The sequence below is a fragment of the Patella vulgata genome, chromosome 3, assembly GCF_932274485.2.
Source record: "Patella vulgata chromosome 3, xgPatVulg1.2, whole genome shotgun sequence".
Taxonomy (NCBI): domain Eukaryota; kingdom Metazoa; phylum Mollusca; class Gastropoda; family Patellidae; genus Patella; species Patella vulgata.
This window is the reverse complement of record NC_065881.2, coordinates 76,011,674-76,028,221: the sequence shown is the minus strand read 5'-3', so window position 1 is coordinate 76,028,221 and position 16,548 is coordinate 76,011,674. Positions and strand designations below refer to the sequence as shown.

General features: G+C 35.3%; 1 protein-coding gene across 1 annotated transcript; it reads left to right on the top strand.

Annotated features, from left to right (window-relative positions):
• The first annotated feature begins 341 nt into the window (after window positions 1-341).
• Window positions 342-16,548, top strand: LOC126816133 (cytoplasmic tRNA 2-thiolation protein 2-A). The gene is made up of 12 exons (XM_050542340.2): window positions 342-517; window positions 2,001-2,072; window positions 2,814-2,952; window positions 3,694-3,754; window positions 7,714-7,823; window positions 8,973-9,139; window positions 10,065-10,200; window positions 10,714-10,763; window positions 11,625-11,706; window positions 13,093-13,184; window positions 13,800-13,860; window positions 16,375-16,548. Exons 1-12 carry the CDS (start codon window positions 462-464, stop codon window positions 16,546-16,548), a joined length of 1,200 nt encoding a protein of 399 aa, XP_050398297.2. The 5' UTR covers window positions 342-461.

Here is a 16,548-nt window from a genome sequence, read left to right as displayed (position 1 = left end):
GTTCAGTAGCACCACAGGAATCATGAATGACCACTGCCAGACAGTTTGTGCGGTGGGTTACCCCTAAGTTATAGCCTAGAGTAGTTGGGGGCCATGGCATTTTGGGCGTGGAATACCACACCCACCACCAGAAACAAGGCAGACTTACATTCTGATGATACCAGATATACATGCATTGAAACCATATTGGAGAAAATTGGTACACTTTCAGCTAGGTTAACCCCCTGGGCTCCTGCTCTACTATGCCATCATGGAACTATGATGCCATCGAGTTATAGAAACTTTATGAGTCTGGCTAACCAAGTCGGCAAGGGGGGGCAACTCTTGCTTGTTAAGAAAAGCTGTACAGCCGTAAACAAATGCACGTGTGGGGTGGACTAATTATTTCACAACGTTTAATCAGATTTTCCTTCCTAAGAAAAGTATTTTGTACAGCTAACGAATTGACCAGAAATTGAATAATGTGCAGTGTTGCTGATGGAGATGAAATTGCCAAACCAAGGGACAAGAATACAAGGTATCAATCCGTTTGACGTTTCACAGAAGTATTGCGGAAACCTATTTCTAACTCTATACTATTGCTCGTGGCCTAGTTCAATAATCTATAGTATACCCCTTTCTTCTACAAGGTGGTCGAGGGGCTGGCACCACCTTTCATTTGTCATGACTATTTAATTCCCATTAAATCTAAACGCCGAATTAAAGCTAAACATAATTCAGACTTTACGTCGTAGAAAACCATAACCATGTATAGTAATAAAGTATGTAACAAACAATTCTAAATGTTTCAAAACAGTGGTTGCAAAACTTTACAGACATTCATTCTTCCCAAAGATGATTTTTGATTGGAAATGAAATGAAATGGGGTTATAACGTCCTACTGTTTTGCTCCGAACTGGGCTAATGAAGACGGGTATACGCCATACACTGTGTGATACAGTGTGCTATGAGGGAAATTTTGCCCGGACAGCGGCACTATGGCCTACTCATATCAAATTCCAACTGCCAAGGGATCTTTTACGTGCACGCCAATGTGTACACGGGACCTCAGTTTTTCGTCTAATCCGAATGACTAGACAGTCCTTGTCAGACCCTCCATTCTGCATCACTGACAAGGGGGAACATCCGACCTCCAGGCTAGCGAGCCATGACCCCTGATTTTTGATGACAGTTAGTACAGTGGGCGCTCCATCAAAGGAGCACTTTAAGACAGCTCTATCCACATGTTCTTAATGCACTCCGATCACTCCCCGTCACATATATGCTGTAACAGGCCCTGTGACGTACAGATTCAGAAACTGCAAGTAGAGGCAAGTAAACATGCAACTTTCTACCCCACATTTCACCCTAACCAATGTCTTAACTCTCATATCCTTCCACCTCAAAATTATGAATATTCACCAAAACCAGGCAGAAAATGTATATTCATAATTTCAAACCCTTTTCAACTTTTCTTCGATTCTGCACCAAAAAGTCAACAAAGATTGCATGGAAAAGGGGGAAAACGGGAAAGGGAGAGAAAGACTGAAAATAACTTTGGCCCTTGTTTCCTTGGTAACCAGCTTAGTGTAGTAATAATTGTGACCCGTGTCCTTTTAAGTTTAAGTATGTCACATCGTATAATGTCGATCATTGGCTCGATGACACATGAATTGTATACATGTAAGACATCTAAACTGGTCTGGGCAGAATGGTGCCTTTTACTCATTTTATATACCCATTTACACTAAATAGGAATATTTTTTATCCGGATATACTTCTACGCCTTTATTTATTTTTCTAATACTTCAAAAAATGTATTAGAATTTTATTTGCAGATGGAAAAAAGTTAATATGGTGAGATGATTTACTCACACCGATGTCATCCCTCTCAGGGAAACTAAGCAAAACAGCCATTTGTGCTATACAAGCTAGTTAAAAGGATAAAATAATAAGAACATCTCCTTTTTTAAAAAGATTCTTGAATAATTTTTATATCTGTTTCATTGATTACATTTCAGTGTGGGAAGAAAATGTATGAAATGTGAAGAAGATGGTTTTATTATAACCAGAGTTAATGATGCATTTTGCAGGTATTTTTGCATTAAAATCAGTCGTTAATTATGATTCCTTTCATTTTTTATGTTGTACTGCATGAACATCTGGGGGTGGGGGGTGGGGGAATGGCCGAATGATTAGCAAGTGCACGTTGCATCATACGGTATGTCATTGAGTCAACTGGCATGTTTTTGATTCCCTAATTGTACATGACACGGAGTAAAGTTGCCTGTCCAATCTCGTGGGTTTTCTCCGGGTCCTCCAGTTTCCTCCCACTGCTAAAGATCCCTACGTGCAAGCAAATTGTTGAAATAAAATTGAACCATATGTTAGTCCCGAAATGACCTAGTTTGTGTCAAGTGGTTGTTAAACCCCATTTCTTTCTCTCTCTCTAGATATTTTCTTTGTAGTCAGCATTCAGAGTCTGAACTTCTTGATTAATCAAATTAAAATAGACTTTGTGAAAAATCATGGGAAAATAAGTACGGAATCATATTAGTGATTTAGAGATTATATATGTTTTTCTTATAATACATTTAGAATACTGTACAGTTGTCCGCTATAAGAATTCTTTTTGGTAGTATATCTGTATGATATTAAGTTAATTGGTTAGATTACAGTTAATAGAATGTTGTAATGATCAGAAAAAATAAATAAAATTGTGATGTTACTTTATATTTGATTGTTTTTTTTAATTGTGTTATATTAATTATGTAGATAAGTATGTACCGTAAATAGAATCATTTTAACAAGGTAAATATCTTCTTTAATTTTAGGAAGTGTTTTACGGTTTATGTTGTTCACAAATTTCGATCAGCTATTGGTAAATCTAAGTTAGTACGAGATGGAGATGTTGTTTTGTTGGCCTATTCTGGTGGGCCCTCATCTACAGCTTTACTACATCTGGTTCAAGAGGTACTGGGTATCTTAAATTTGGGGGTGCAAATGAAGGGCTGGGAAGCTATGGGTATGATTTGAATGTCTGTTGCTTCTTAGAACACCCCTTTTAAACAATTTCACGAAAAATTCATCATTATAATATGACATAATTGGCAACTGGATATTTAAATGTATGTAAGAGCTTCCACATATCCTTCCTCCCTTTTTCCTTTCTAGTTGGGTTGAGTCTCTCAACCACATGGTCGATTCTAGCTATGGTATGACTGTTGTTGTAGCCGACAAGCAAGTTGATTGGCTTCTTAATCAACAAGTAATAATTAACCTGTTGTAATTTAGCTGAAAGTAGATTGATTTATGATACCATAGTGAGGCCTGTTCAATGTTTTACCAATCGGCTTTATTGAACATTAAGCGACTAAAGCCGACAAAAAAAGCCAATTAAGACTGCTTGTTCAGTGGTGTAATGGGTGCGCTTTAGATCATAAGGTCAGTTATCTATGTAAGTCACGGATGCAATCCAAGATTTGTATGTTACACCGAGCAGGGTTGCTTGCCCAAGCTCGTTTCTTTTCTCTGATGTTGTCTGACTTCTAAAGACCTCAGCGCACAAGCTAAATTATTGAGATAAAAATATATTATTTTAGTCATGAAATGACTTGATTAGTGTCAAGTGAATGATATACCCCATTTCTCCCCCTATCTCTCAGCTGTTTCATTAATATTTATTTTAAATTGTTAAATTTTCCTTTGTTTCAGGGTTTAAGCCCAAGAGCTCATAAGAAATTGCGATTTAAACCAGTTATATTACACATAGATGGTAGGATTTAAAACAGTCTAAGTAAAATTAGACTTTAATTTTGTTTCTATGTTTTTACATTATTATTATTATTTATTATGGTGTATTTATAAATTATATAGCACATCTTTCACCTAAGTGCCCAGATACTGTTTACAAACTTAAAGAAAATACAATACATAAGAATAAAAATACATGTAAATAGTCAAAGGCAAAAATAAGAATATATAAAATGACTGAACCAAAATGTGAATATAAAAACAATTAAGTTAAGAATTTGGATAAAAAGACTGTATCACAGTTAAACATACATTATGCAAGAGCTAAATCTGTCTATTGCATGTCTTTCTTTAGGCCTGAAATGTTATCTAAATTATTAATTAGACTTTAATTAACTTATCCAGACCATAATCAACTCAAGATGGCATCACTAGCCTGCGATCTTAAGTGGATTGTGAGCCGATTTACTGCATAACTTTCCTTCTCGATTAAACGATTAAATGGATAATCAAGACTATGCTGTTTACTGTACTGACTTTAGTTATGATGACCGAGGCTAGGAAGAAATTTCATTCGCTTAGTTTTCGGTTCATAGTGGATCAATTTGAATGAAATTTTCAGCAATTTGCCTTTACATTATCTCGTTTTTAACTATTATAGTGAGAACTACCAACTCGTTATCGAATCTCCCATAATGTATCTTTAATAAAAAGCTATGGTAAATAAAAAAAGTTTTGAGTTTTGCTTTAAAAGTCGAAAGTGATGCACAGTTTCTTCAATTGATCTGGCCTTTTTTCTAGTCAATGAACAGATGCATTGGCATAGATAAGAATGATTTTAATCAATCATTGGTTATAATCAGAGCACAGAATTAATAAAGTAGTATTTAGATCTTGTGTAGAAAGAAAGATCAGGTTTTAATTACGGCTGCTTTTACTTCTTTAATACTGAATTGAGTTTTTTTATGCCTTCCTGCTTTGTACCTGAATTTTTAAATTAAAGTTTCTAGGCATTTAAAGATACATTATGAGAGATTCGGTAACGAGTTGGCAGTTCTCACTATAATAGTTAAAAACTAGATAATGTAAAAGCAATTTGGTGAAAATTTCATTCAAATTGATTTACTATGAACCGAGAACTAAGCGACTGAAATTCACATAAGCCTTGGTCATCATTACTAAAGGCTGTACGATAAACAGCATAGTCTCGATTATCCATTTAATCGTTAAATCGTGAAGGAAAGTTATGCAGTAAATTGGCTCATAATCCACTAAAGATCGCAGGCTAGTGATGCCATCTTGAGTTGATTATGGCCTGGATAGGTTAATTAACGTCTAATTAATAATTTAGATAACATTTCAGGCAGATTTAGCTCTTGCATAATGTATGTTTAATTGAAGCCTCCTTCTCGGCACAATTCTCAAAAATTATCAACTTATGAAAGCATCCCTGGTTAATAAAAATTTGAGCTTGGCCTCGTATCTTAGATATTCAGTAGAACTCAGCGACATGAAATATCAATATATCCCCCAAGGGTTCATTAAATCTGACACACAACCTTACGCAAGCAGCTCTTTGATTTTGACTGAAATATACTATTCAAAAAAAGTAGGGGATATTTGATTTTTAAGTGTTATTAAAGTCACCTAATGAAACTGACGAAGAAACAAATGGCAAAATGAAATGAAGTTCACATTCATCGATTTATTCCAAATGATCGTTAGTCTAAGTAAGGCACAGACTGACCATTATAAGGGTAAAATGATACCCGGGGTCAAACAGCAAAGTTACCACAGCATCACAACCAAGTCAGTAACGGGTAAATCCTCCTCTGTTTGCCAAACAAGCATTGTTCCGACGTGGCATACTCCTAATGAGACGTCTAAGGTCATTTTGGTCCAGATTGTCCCATTCCTGTTGCAACGCAGCAGCAAGTTCTTGGACATTGGCAGGACGTTGTTGACGTTGACGTAACCTCTGTCCAAGCATGTCCCGGACATGCTCGATAGGGGAGAGGTCGGGACTCAGTGCTGGCCAAGGTAATGTGGTGATGTTCTGTTGTTGGAGGTAACCTGTAACGATCCTGGCCCTGTGACATCTTGCGTTGTCATTCTGGAAGATGAAACGGCGGCCATGACGTCGTGCCAACGGCACAACATGGACTGCCAAGATGTTGTCCCGGTAGTACTGGCCTGTAACACGCCCTGCAACAACATGTAAAGCCGTTCTTCCAGCAACAGTGATGCCTCCCCACACCATAACAGAACCACCCCCAAATCGATCATGTCTGATGACGTTAACGTCTTGGAAGCGCTCGTTTCAACGACGCCACACCCTCCTACGTCTGTCCAAAAAATCAACAGTGAACCTTGACTCATCTGAAAACATCACATTGCTCCAGCGTCGATTATCCCAGTGTTGACGATCCCTACACCAATGACGTCTTGCCTGAATGTGATGATCTCTCAAACAAGGGATCACGCGAGGACGTCGGGCGCGAAGGTGACCCCTATGCAGTCGATTCCGAATCGTCTGGCCACTCACTCTCACACCAGTGTCTGTTTGAAGACGAGCGCTGATCTGATTTGCTGTGATGACACGATTTCTCAAGGCCAAGGTACGGATAAATCGATCCTGGGCTTGAGTTGTCGCCCTTGGTCGACCTGAACGTGGTCTGTCCTGTACAGATTGTGTATCACGGTATCTGGACCATAGCCTGCTTATGACAGACTGAGAAACATTCATCGTCCGCGCCACAACCGCCTGTGTTGTGCCGATCTGTAGCATGCCAAGGGCACGTAACCTTTCATTTTGGGTAAGCCGACGCATATCAAAATTTGTTTTCTGGTCACTAAAACAATTAAACTGATGTTTCCACCCTGGAATTCAATGCCACAATGACTGTAACATTCAAAGTCAGAGTCGTGCAAATCTTGGGTTGGACCCCCATGATGATCCCAAGCATCACCTGCATTCCATGCGGTAGCTATTGGTGCGTTTGGGCGTCACATGTAACTGGAAATGTTTCTTCTGTTAGGTTCTATAGTGACTTTTTTCGTAGTCATTTGCATATTTTAGTATTATGCCCCCAAAATCAAATATCCCCTACTTTTTTTGAATAGTATATGTTACCAAATTTGGTTAATCTGATGTATTATTCTGATTAGTGATGGCCTGATGGGACAGATTCTAAAAGATTAAACCGAAGTCAGCTTGTTTACTAATTGTGAATTATTTGGGTTCGACAATGGATAACCAAATGGGTTATTTCTCAACACTGGCTTTGTGTAAAGACTTAAAATTTTCAATGAAGGCAGATTATAACCCTCAAAACAAATCAACATATATAAAATTCAATGAAATCAACAATATTTTTTACACAAATTTAAGAGGTCTAATTTAGTAATTTTAATTAATTTTTATCATAATTTATAATTTTTATAAAATTTATCAGCTGAAAAAAGAAAAGTAAATTGAATGAAATCAACAATTTTATTTTGTACCCAAATCGAAGAGATCTTGTTTAGTTATATTAATTAAAGATACTTTATGGGAGATAAAATAAAGAGATGGCAGTTCTCGCTATAATAGTTAAAAACTAGATAGTGTAACGGTAATTTGCTGAAAATTTCAGTCAATTTGATCCACTATGAGCCGAGAACGAAGCAGTTGAAATTTTCGCATAGTCTCGGTCATCATTACTAAAATCATTAATATAAACAGCATAGTCTCAATTATCCACTGTTTTGATTTAATTATCAATGGGTGTTAAGCAGCATATAGGAATATAATCCAGCCAACATCGAAGGCTAGCCTTGGCATCGAGAGTTTATTATGGTCTGGATAAGTTAATTAATGTCTAATTGATAATTTAGATAACATTTCAGGCCTAAAGAAAGACTTGTAATAAGCAGATTTTGCTCTTGCATAATGCATGTTTAATTTTTATCATTTTTTTCTTTGTTCATTTGAAATTTTAGAGTCAGCAAGTCTTGATTTATCAGCTGAAATAAAAAAAGAAAATTTAATGAAGATTTGTGAAAGAATAAAAACAACTGGTTACCAAGGTTACATATCTTCTATAGAACAGGTTATTTTTAATTTCAATTATTTAAAGGGGATGGGGAATCATGTGAATTTGTGGTGCCCTGAAAATAGTAAACTGTTCTACAATACAGAAAGCTATTCACAGGATCCGTACAGTCTAGGTTGCAAACTGTCCAGGAATATACATGTAACAACACGAAATATACTGTTTTTCTCTAATTTTTTAATGGCTCAATACCACTCTTGTTGTAACTGAATAATATGTCCCAATCTTTATTCTGGTCAACAAATTGTACTATTTTACAATATTCCAATTAGTTGATGATACAAATTTCATCTTAACACACCTAATTTAAAAAAATGGAAAAATTCAACTAAATAATTTGAAAAGCCTGGCGTAAAGCTTTTCAAATGTGACTTGGATTTAAAAATATTTTTGAACCCTTTGGACAAGTAAAATAGGATTTAATGGATAATTTACACAACAGGTAGGACACTAACACATCTAGTACTTAGAATAAGGCTATTTTTTATTTTCTGGAGCTGTCAAGCCAGCAAGAGTGTTATTGTCCCTTTAAAAGTAAGCTATGATTCTGTGACATAGGTGCTGGTTAGTTCAATCTCAGTATTGGCTAAGAACATTCTTCAGGATGTTTACAACATGGTTTTCTCTTATTAGTTGTGCGGGTGTATGGGTACAAAAAACTGAGGTCCGGAGTACACATTGGCATGCATGTAAAATAAACCTTGACAGTTGGAATTCGAAATAGTGGAAACTTCTCTCTAATCGGGGATGGAGCAGAAAAGTGTACATTAAACCCAGTTTCATTTCCTTGCCAGGCCCTCTATCCTGTACCACTGACATGGGGAAACCATGCCAGAAAATCCCAGGACTGCAAGTTGGTGAGTCAGCGCCCTACTCACTCAGTCACCATGACTCCCACATACAGACAGAAAGTCTGTGTTGATATATATTTTGTGACAATAACAATTTTTTTGCTGATGCTAGGCCTTGGTATGAATATTCATGTATCTATAAAAGGGAAAACCACATCATAATGAGGCTTAAGACATGTCAGTACTCTCCCAAACTGTCTGATATTCTGTTAGCAGTTTAGATATGATTTAGGATTTAAATTATGTATTAACATTATTGAGAAATGGTATATGTATTTGTTGTATTTATTATCAGGGTTTAAATATATCAGGTTTAACACCAGACTCTCCACCATTATACATACAACTTGATGAACAAGATAAATTGATGAGTCATTGTCAACACAAGATGGCTGAATTTACAGACGTCTTGTCATCAATGAAAAGTTTAACAGCAAAAGAAGATTTTATAAAAACATTGAGGTTATCTTCTATTTCTTCCATTACATTTTTAAAAAATACTTTTCTTTTTTAAGAGTCTGAGCATCATTTTAGTGCTATATGAATCACTTGAAACTTTTATAGGCATATCAGTCCAAAAATGGTTTCAATTCTGTTCAGTATTTACAAAGATATGTGACCGGGGACGGCCAAATGAGTCACATGGGGTAAAAAATAATATTTGAGTCACTGGTCACATAATATGACGAATTGAAAATTCCATTCATCTATGCTGTCTTGAATCAAAAATTGATGGGCCTGTTTTTAATCTGATTGAATCTAAGCCAGGAGATAATCTACCATTGGTATTTTGATTTTGTTTTAGTAATTAAATATTAATTACTCAGTCTGAGAACATATTAGTGCAAGTAGTAAGAAATTTGATGTTTTCCAAAAAATGCAAATGACACATAGTTACTTTTATCATTGTTGTTTTCTTTTATTATGTGGAAATGTTAGTTGAGTTTATAATAAATATATTGCATTAGAAACATCCTAAAATATTAAACGATGCCATAAATAAAATGAATATGAACATGTCACCACACTGATGATAAGAACATTTTCTTGCAGATGGTATACATACTTGCTCTTATTTTTATAAGACTTACATACAGTAACTTATCCTATGTTTCTTTGGTTACGTTTGCGATGTCCGTCTTTATTAGCTCTGTCGGAGAAAAACAGTAGGACGTTAAACCCATCTCATTTTACGTTTGCAATGTGATAAGAAGTATTTGGCCTCTAGAGTGGCATTTTATCTGCTCTTCTGCGTAATCCGACAAACAAGGGTTGATTAATGTGTGCTACAAATTTGTATGCAGGACCTCATTATTTTGTCCCATCCATAGGACTATACACCCTTTCATTACTTCTCAAACCTAGTTATGGATTGTGTTTTTTACAGGACTCAGTTGATATTATCAATTGCGAAACAGATGGGTTATAGTAAAATTATGACTGCAGATACCAATTCTAGACTGGCAGTAAATATCCTCAGTGATATTGCACAGGGTCGTGGAAGTCAAGTATCTTATGAAACGGTATCTAACTTGAATTATTTTTTGCAACATAACAACCATTTTAGCACTGCCACAAGGCAACCATTTTACGAGTGTCGCGAAACAACCATTTTACCAGTTAAACAACCATGCCTGGAAATAACAGTTATAGATGTATTAATGACATTGCACAGGGTCGTGGAAGTCAAATATCTTATGAAATAGTATCTAACTTGAATTATTTTTTGCAACATAACAACCATTTTAGCACTGCCACAAGGCAACCATTTTACGAGTGTCGCGAAACAACCATTTTACCAGTTAAACAACCATGCCTGGAAATAACAGTTATAGATGTATTAATGACATAGTACCTGACATTTTCAACTTAGTGTCGGACATGTATTAATAAAAAAGACAAATCAGTGCTGGACAAAATGACAGGTACAGGTACTAGTATAAAAATGACACATTAAAACGATCATGTCCAAGTATGTAATTACTATACTCAAATGGCTGTAAGTTTTTATTTAAGATTCAATTGATATATTTCAGGGTTTTTATGATAGTAGATATAAAGACATGATGATATTACGTCCAATAAGGTAGATTGCTAGCTATAATTTTGTAATGAGCATTAAAGATTGCCATATACATTAAATATTGCCATATACTTTAGATATTGCCATGAAATATCAATATTGCTTTGAACTTTAGATATTGCCATGAAATGTCAATATTGCCTTGAACATTAAATATTGCCATGAATAGTAAGCATTGGATCCTACCAAATGTACATGATTATTGGCTATCTGACACTTTGAGGCTATATATAACATTTTATAGAAGTTTGGAAATAGATTTATACGAGATCCTCAGATTAAGAAGACAATAAAGTATACGAGTTTATGAGCTGGGGATTTGTTAAGCCTATTGAAACACAAAACCATTTATCTTTTCAAAACAAATTTAAAATCATAAAGGCTTGATGCTTTATTTAGCACTATAGGAGTCCTTGCAAACTACAATGTTGTGAAAGGTTAATCTCTAATAGAAGTATTAAATAAAAATGGTCCAATTCCTTTCTGTATTTACAAAGTTATGATAAATTAAAATTTCATTGATCTATACTGCTTGCTATGTTTTATTGGTAGCTGAGAAACCTGTTTAAATCCAAGCTGGGAGATTATCTAGCATCAGTATTTTGATTTGTTTTCTTTATTAACTGTAAGTAATCAATCTGAGTACATATTTACCTTGGACTAAGCCGTGAAAAATTTGATATTTTAGCGAAAATGCAAATGATGAGTTAGTTGTATTTTACGTCCGCTTCCACCGAGGTGATATCGCAGACTAAAAAAAAAAAAAAAAATGCAAATGACGCACCAAGCCTTTAAGTAAGAATGCTTCAGGCAACTTTTGTTGAAAGAGTCTTAATATTATATTATTATGTTTTATATTTGTAGAGATTTATCTATAAAAGAAGTTGCTGTTTATGATCAAATGAATGATTTACATCCAGTTTTCATACCAACTTTAACAACAAAGGTGAATAATTATTCAGACAGTATGGCTTTAATTTAAGAGAGGGAGAGAGAAATGGGGTTTAACGTTCACTCGACACAAACTAGATCATTTCATTTTTATTTCAATAATTCGATTGCACGTTGGGGTCTTTAGCAGTTGGAGGAAACCGGATGACCCGGGAAAAACCTACAAAGTTGAACAGACGACCCTACTCCTTGTCACGTACGACCAGGAAATCAAAACCATGCCAGTTGACTCAATGACAGACCTTATGATACAGCACGCACATGCTAACCATTCAGCCATCCAACCCCTCTGGCTTTAATTTAAAGTGTGGATATCCCGATAATATAGGATTATATTAAAGATGCATTATGTAAGATTTAGATAAAGGGTTGGATGTTCTTGTTATTATAGTTTAAAAATAGATAATGAAAAATAAATATATTGAAAATTTCAGTCAAATTACTTTATTCTGAGAAAAGTTATGAGTGTTTAAAGTTTTGACAAGATAATTTTGATTGTCAAGTAACATTGCTGCGATAATAAGCAAAGTCTTGGTTATCCATTTTATCGTTAATTTATTAAATTGTGAAGGTGTTCTAATCCATTTAATATTTAATCCATCCGATGACCTAGAAAGTAGATTATGGGCTTGTCATGTGAATAAATGTGTAATTAATAATTTATGTAACATTTAAAGTCAGACAAAAGACAAGCAATAGTCAGATTTAGCAAGTACATAATACATCTCATCCTTAAAGAGGCATCATCATTATGATCACTAAATATATGTAATTATTGTTGCGTAATATCATATTCAAAATGTGTACGCCTCATAAATTGACTTTGTCGTTTATGTCTCAGTAATGGCTTGACAGATTTGTCTCAAATTTTGTGTACCGTCCGGTAGCAGTGTATTTGTAATTATTAACTGACTGTAGGTAACTGTACATATTAAAAGCATTAGTATAAAATGTCTGATCATCTATGTGAGAAGTAACACAGTCATTTATTCAGGATATTATTGAACTGAACTTGAAGCAGGACGTAAATTAAATATGGAAAATTTTGAGAAGGTGTACCTGTTTGCCATTTTTTTTTGTGTTAATCATATATTAGCCTATTCAGAATAGGATATTCTACATAACAAATTACTAAGAATTATTTTTGTAAAAGTCGGTTATATTAAAAGGAATGGGAGCTTATTATTACCCTATTTTCTACCAGGACCTCTTTTGACCCAATTCTAACCGTTTCATTTCAAAATGGATTAAGAACACTAGATACATGTATATTTAAGGGATCCTATGGTAGTACTGTAGACAGATTGATGTGTATAATGTATATTTTAGGGATCCTATGGTATTACTGTAGACAGATTAACATGTATAATGTATATTTTAGGGATCCTATGGTAGTAGTATAGACAGATTAACAGAGAACTTTGTAACAGGATTACAAGCTGATTATTTATCAACTGTTAGTAATATTGTCAGGTAAAAATATATTTCTTAATGTTCACACCATACTGTATTCCTAACTTTTTCCACTCCACGGGTCAGTAGTACAGGACATGTGGCCTGGCAAGGACAGTGTCTAGTTGTTAGGAACGGACAGAAAAATGAGGTCCTGTGTACACAATGGCATGCACATGAAAGATCCCCGGACAGTTCGAATTCGATGTAAGAGTAGACCATTTCATATCCACTCCACGGATCTTCTAAATAATTTCAAATGCAAAATTTTTACACTAAAAGATTTATACAAAGATATGGTTAACCGTGTGGTGCCATCTTTACTTTGTGATTAGATTTGCTATTAGTTAGAATTGATTAAATATTAGATAGAATCTACTGCTTAAGACCAATACGTGCAAGTAGTTTATTGAAATAAAATTGAACCATACATACATTAGTCCTGAAATACCTAGTTTGTCTCGAGTGGAGGCTAAACCCCATTTAAAAGAAGATAAAAGATATAAAACAGGATAGATTATAAAATTGTCAAAGAATCACATCTCTTTATATTTTATCTGCTTTGTTTGCCACATACACGAAATCGACATTCAAATCGACAAGAGAGTGTGTAATTTATGGGTTTTTTTCCTACAGAACTGGTGAAAAGTTGGGCATTGAAGAAAATGGATATAAAGATATTTGTACATTCTGTCAGGTATTCTATATTTGTGTTTTTTCAAACTGTGACTTTAAATCGGACGTGGGTTTTTTCCCTGCATACTTTGAAATACACTATAACTGTAGAACAAAACACTGACAGAATAAACAATACACGAATACAGTACAGACGGTACAATTATATACCTGTTTGCTAACTACAACTTATTTATTAATGTTTAACGTTTACTAACCATGTGGGTTTTCTCCGGGTCCTCCGGTTTCCTCCCACTGCTAAAGACCCCTACGCGCAAGAGAATTATGTAAATAAAATTAAACCATATGTTAGTCCCGAAATGACCTAATTTGTGTCGAGTGGAACTTAAACCCCATTTCTCTCTCTCTCTCTCTTTAACATTTACTAAAATTTTACCCAGATTATCGCCTTTATTATTGTTAATTCTTTGAAATTCCAATTCATAACATCAACTTGCCGACTATCGCCATCAAGAAACGTCATTCAAGAGAAGACGAGCATTGTCAATAACAGATGCATTGTTGCATCTTTCTTGTTAATCATTGTTTTGTTCAAAATAACACAACTTTATGGATTTACTACTTCTTAGTTTATTGTCCCCCGCCTTTCGAAGAAAGCAGGGGACTATTAAAATGGGTTCGTCCGTCTGTCTGTCTGTCTGTCTGTCTGTCTGTCTGTCTGTCTGTCCGTCCGTCCGTCCGTCCGTCCGTCCGTCCGTCCGTCCGTCCGTCCGTCCGTCCGTCCGTCCGTCCGTCCGTCCGTCCGTCTCTTCCTAATTGAGCTAGAATGTTCAAACTTGGTGTATGTGTTTATTAGGTCAATGCCTTGATGGAGTTCGAAGATGAGCATTTTCCGCTTAGGTTAAGCAGAGATAAGCAATTTGATTGGTTGATGCTTTGGGACACGATAACTCTCTTCCTAATTGGGCTAGAATGTTCAAACTTGGTGTATGTGTTGATAAGGTCAATGCCTTGATGGAGTTCGAAGATGAGCATTTTCCGCTTAGGGTAAGCAGAGATAAGCAATTTGATTGGTTGATGCTTTGGGACACGATAACTTTTAATTGAGCTAGAATGTTCAAACTTGGTGTATGTGTTTATTAGGTCAATGCCTTGATGGAGTTCGAAGATGAGCATTTTCCGCTTAGGGTAAGCAGAGATAAGCAATTTGATTGGTTGATACTTTGGGGCACGATAACTCTCTTCCTAATTGAGCTAGAATGTTCAAACTTGGTGTATGTGTTGATTAGGTCAATGCCTTGATGGAGTTCGAAGATGAGCATTTTCCGCTTAGGGTAAGCAGAGATAAGCAATTTGATTGGTTGATGCTTTGGGACACGATAACTTTAGTTCTAATTAAGTGAGATTGATGAAACTTGGTGTATAGTTTCATTACAGTAATACCTTGACTAAGTTTGATAATGAGCATTTTCTGCTCAGGGTAAGCAGAGCGATACGCAATTTGATTGGTCGAGACTTTGGAAAACAATAACTCTCCTACTTTGATTGTCCCCCGCCTTTCGAAGAAAGCAGGGAACTATTAAAATGGGTTCGTCCGTCTGTCTGTTTGTCTGTCTGTCCGTTCCGCTTATTTGTGATAAATTTATATGTGTCCTCTAATTATTTTCCTATTTCGGCGGGGGACATCAGCCTCACTGTTGGCTTGTTACATGCAACGTTTCAATACTCTTACAGGTATCTTTATCAAGCAATGATCAATAATGAATAATAACCATACATTTATAGTACATCCATGAGTAAAAACAATTTAACAATCAAAACATAACATTAATTAAGACTGTTGTTCATTTTAAGTGTCTGCGATATCAAGTCGGTGGAAGCGGACGTAAAATACAACTAACAAACAACATTTTAATTGAAGCCCGATTTTTAAAAGCCTGGGACTGTACAGCCCCGTGGACTCTTACCGCTGGCCCCCAGATTTGATATTGATTGTTTATTGCTTCCAATGTCTGTGTAGTTTGTGTTTTTTTGGGGTTTTATTTGTGTGTAGTGTGGTCCTCCTGTTCTTACTATACATATCCCCAGGGAAGATATAATATTAAAGGCACAACAAGTGTGATTGTTCATATATATCTCGAAAGACTTGTTACTATGTAATTAAGGACATTGCAGTATAAAAATAGACTTGTTCTTATGTAATTAAGGACAGAGAATAAAAGTAAACTTTCATAAAGAATGTGAAACAGGTCTCACGTTGTCGGTCATTAAAGTTGCAAGTTCCAATTAAAATTTGATTTTGGCGATAATTTGGAATGATGACTTGAATGAAAAAGATATCAGGATTATTATTACTTTATTTGTCCTAGACAGTTAAAGCTGGCAATGGGAAATGAAAAGAAACCAATTAAAATTGCAATGTCAACTTTAAATAGCCTGAAGTGATTGTTTCAATATTTTTCAGATTTAACTGTTTATGAACGTAAACTCTATAGTTTAAGATAGGAGCAAAATAATCTGATTTAGAATGTTTACTTTTGGAAATTAATCAATTTGAATATTTTGATAATTTAAGTCACCATTGGATACAGATGTTGGTCAAGCATCTGCTCTGGTTGCTGTTGAGTTTTCACAGAAATTATCTAAAGAAGGTCGTCCGTCTGCTGAATTAATCGGTGAACCTGAACACATCCATACAACAAATGACGGCAGCCATTCCTCTCAGCTCAGGTACTCTTTGTTTTATTAA